We start from the raw sequence: 1904 nt of genomic DNA on the forward strand, positions 1-1904 counted from the left end.
AATTGCTTCACCATCTTCATCAGTAATTCCATGTGTATTAAAATACATATAAATATACTTATATTTTCTCTCTCTATTTACTAAATACAATTGATTAAATTCATTACACTACTACTAATATCAATATCTTCTCCTTTTCTCTTATCTATTTTTGTAAAGATAATGTCTTGCTTGTATAAATAATTGTGGTTATTTGCCCATTGTTTACACCAGGTAATTTGTTGATCTAAACCTTTGTTAATTTCTCCAATCTCAGGATCTATTATTCCAATAAATTGCATGAACTAATATTACTAGTTCTTATGGATTTTAGACGACCAACTAGATACAATTATAGAAGAAGAAGAAATCTTTCTTTATATAGATATAGACAATCAAAAGCTTTCTTATCAAGTATCAAGAAGGACATTCTTAAATGTAACTTCCCTACTAAGGTAAAATTAATTAAATTGAATGAAAAGAAGACGATGTATTTGACAGATGAACATCCAAATTATGCAATTAGTGCTGCTACTGGAAGTTCACTCCCTCTATTTCCAACTAAATCAAGTAATATTCTATCATTTATGCATAAAGGAAATGCTCTTGATGGTGGTAGTAATCAAGTGTATTTTAGATTTGGAGATTGGGATACTATAAGGATTCTAAGAGTTATTATTAAGGTTCAACCAATTACAAATATGTTTGCAGGAAATCAGAATATCATCCAAACAGTAAATTGTTTCTATTCGATGAATAATGCAGTTGAAACACCAAATGCTTTATATCAAATTCAACCAAGTTATGATAATTCACTTCTAAACTATAAACAGAAATTTACCTTTAATAATAATGAATCATTTACATTAGTAATAGAGAAACCACAAACTATGAGTACTGACTCTCCAGTAGTTCATTCATATAAAACTACATGGTCATTAAGTGATCAAACAACATTTGCATTGAATGACGGTAATTGGCAAACTCAAAGAGAAGATAATCAAGATGATTCAGAAAATGAAGGAGAATGTGAATATCTTCATGATAAATTAGGTATTATTAATAGTCCATTATATGATGCAGGTGTAGCACCAGCTATTCATTGTGGTAGACTTTATTTTAAACCAAGTGGGGATTGTGCATTTAATATCACAATTAACTACAAGGTAGCATTAAAAGGTTAATTATCTAATTGAATTAAAATAATTCAATCTTTATTCTATTTTTCATTTAATTTCTATCAATATAAAAAAGAGAATAGAATAGAACTAGAAAATAAGAATAAGAATAAGAATATGACAGAGAACCAACTTGATATTCAAGTATTTAAAGATTATAGTATTGATTTTACTACTAATGTTCCATTGGTGAATGAAATTATGGCAAAAGAGGTTATTAAGTATTTATATAAAGTAGATATGACTGATATGAAAATAAAAGATATCCAGAGTAATGAAGAAATAGATAAAACAAATGATGACTATGATTATGCTATTCAAATGGGATTATATTCACATAATAGTATTTCTAATAAATATATTGTAGGTGGAATGGTAGTTTCTAGTAAAGATAAAGTTCCATATTTGTTTTTAGCTAATTCATATAAAATCTCATATTGGAAGACAGATATAGAGAATTATAATGGAGACTTTTCTATTACTAATAAATCATTTATGGTAGAGAGGAATCTTGGAATAGATATTAAAGGTACATTACATTTACCAAGAAAATCTGCATTCTTATTAGGAAAATATGAAGATATTATTTTTGAACAAAGTACTACTGAATATTCATTAGGAAGTGATAATGTATCATTTGTATTTGTAAGTGATGAGACTACTACTACTACTAGTAAAAGAGAAAATGATAAGAGTACTCCTAATCAAGGGATGAGTAGAAGAAGAAAATTATTTAAAAAAGAGTTA

At 26.9% G+C, this 1904-nt stretch overlaps 2 protein-coding genes across 2 annotated transcripts in view, besides 1 other annotated feature; both read left to right on the plus strand.

Annotated features, from left to right (window-relative positions):
* Positions 1-302: 302 nt before the first annotated feature.
* On the plus strand, positions 303-1163 carry EDI_250020 (uncharacterized protein; the record flags this gene model as incomplete). The annotated part of the gene is made up of 1 exon (XM_001740844.1): positions 303-1163. One exon carries the CDS (start codon positions 303-305, stop codon positions 1161-1163), a length of 861 nt encoding a protein of 286 aa, XP_001740896.1.
* Positions 1164-1218: 55 nt separating this feature from the next.
* Positions 1219-1275: a microsatellite.
* Positions 1275-1904, plus strand: part of EDI_250030 (uncharacterized protein) — a gene marked incomplete at both ends in the record, with an annotated part of 744 nt that continues 114 nt past the window's right edge. Inside the window, one exon of the mRNA XM_001733478.1 lies at positions 1275-1904. This exon is cut by the window's right edge and continues 114 nt beyond it. Within this exon, the coding sequence (XP_001733530.1) occupies positions 1275-1904 (630 nt within the window).

This window comes from Entamoeba dispar, genomic scaffold (assembly GCF_000209125.1).
Source record: "Entamoeba dispar SAW760 scf_1105229463249 genomic scaffold, whole genome shotgun sequence".
Lineage (NCBI taxonomy): Eukaryota > Evosea > Mastigamoebida > Endamoebidae > Entamoeba > Entamoeba dispar.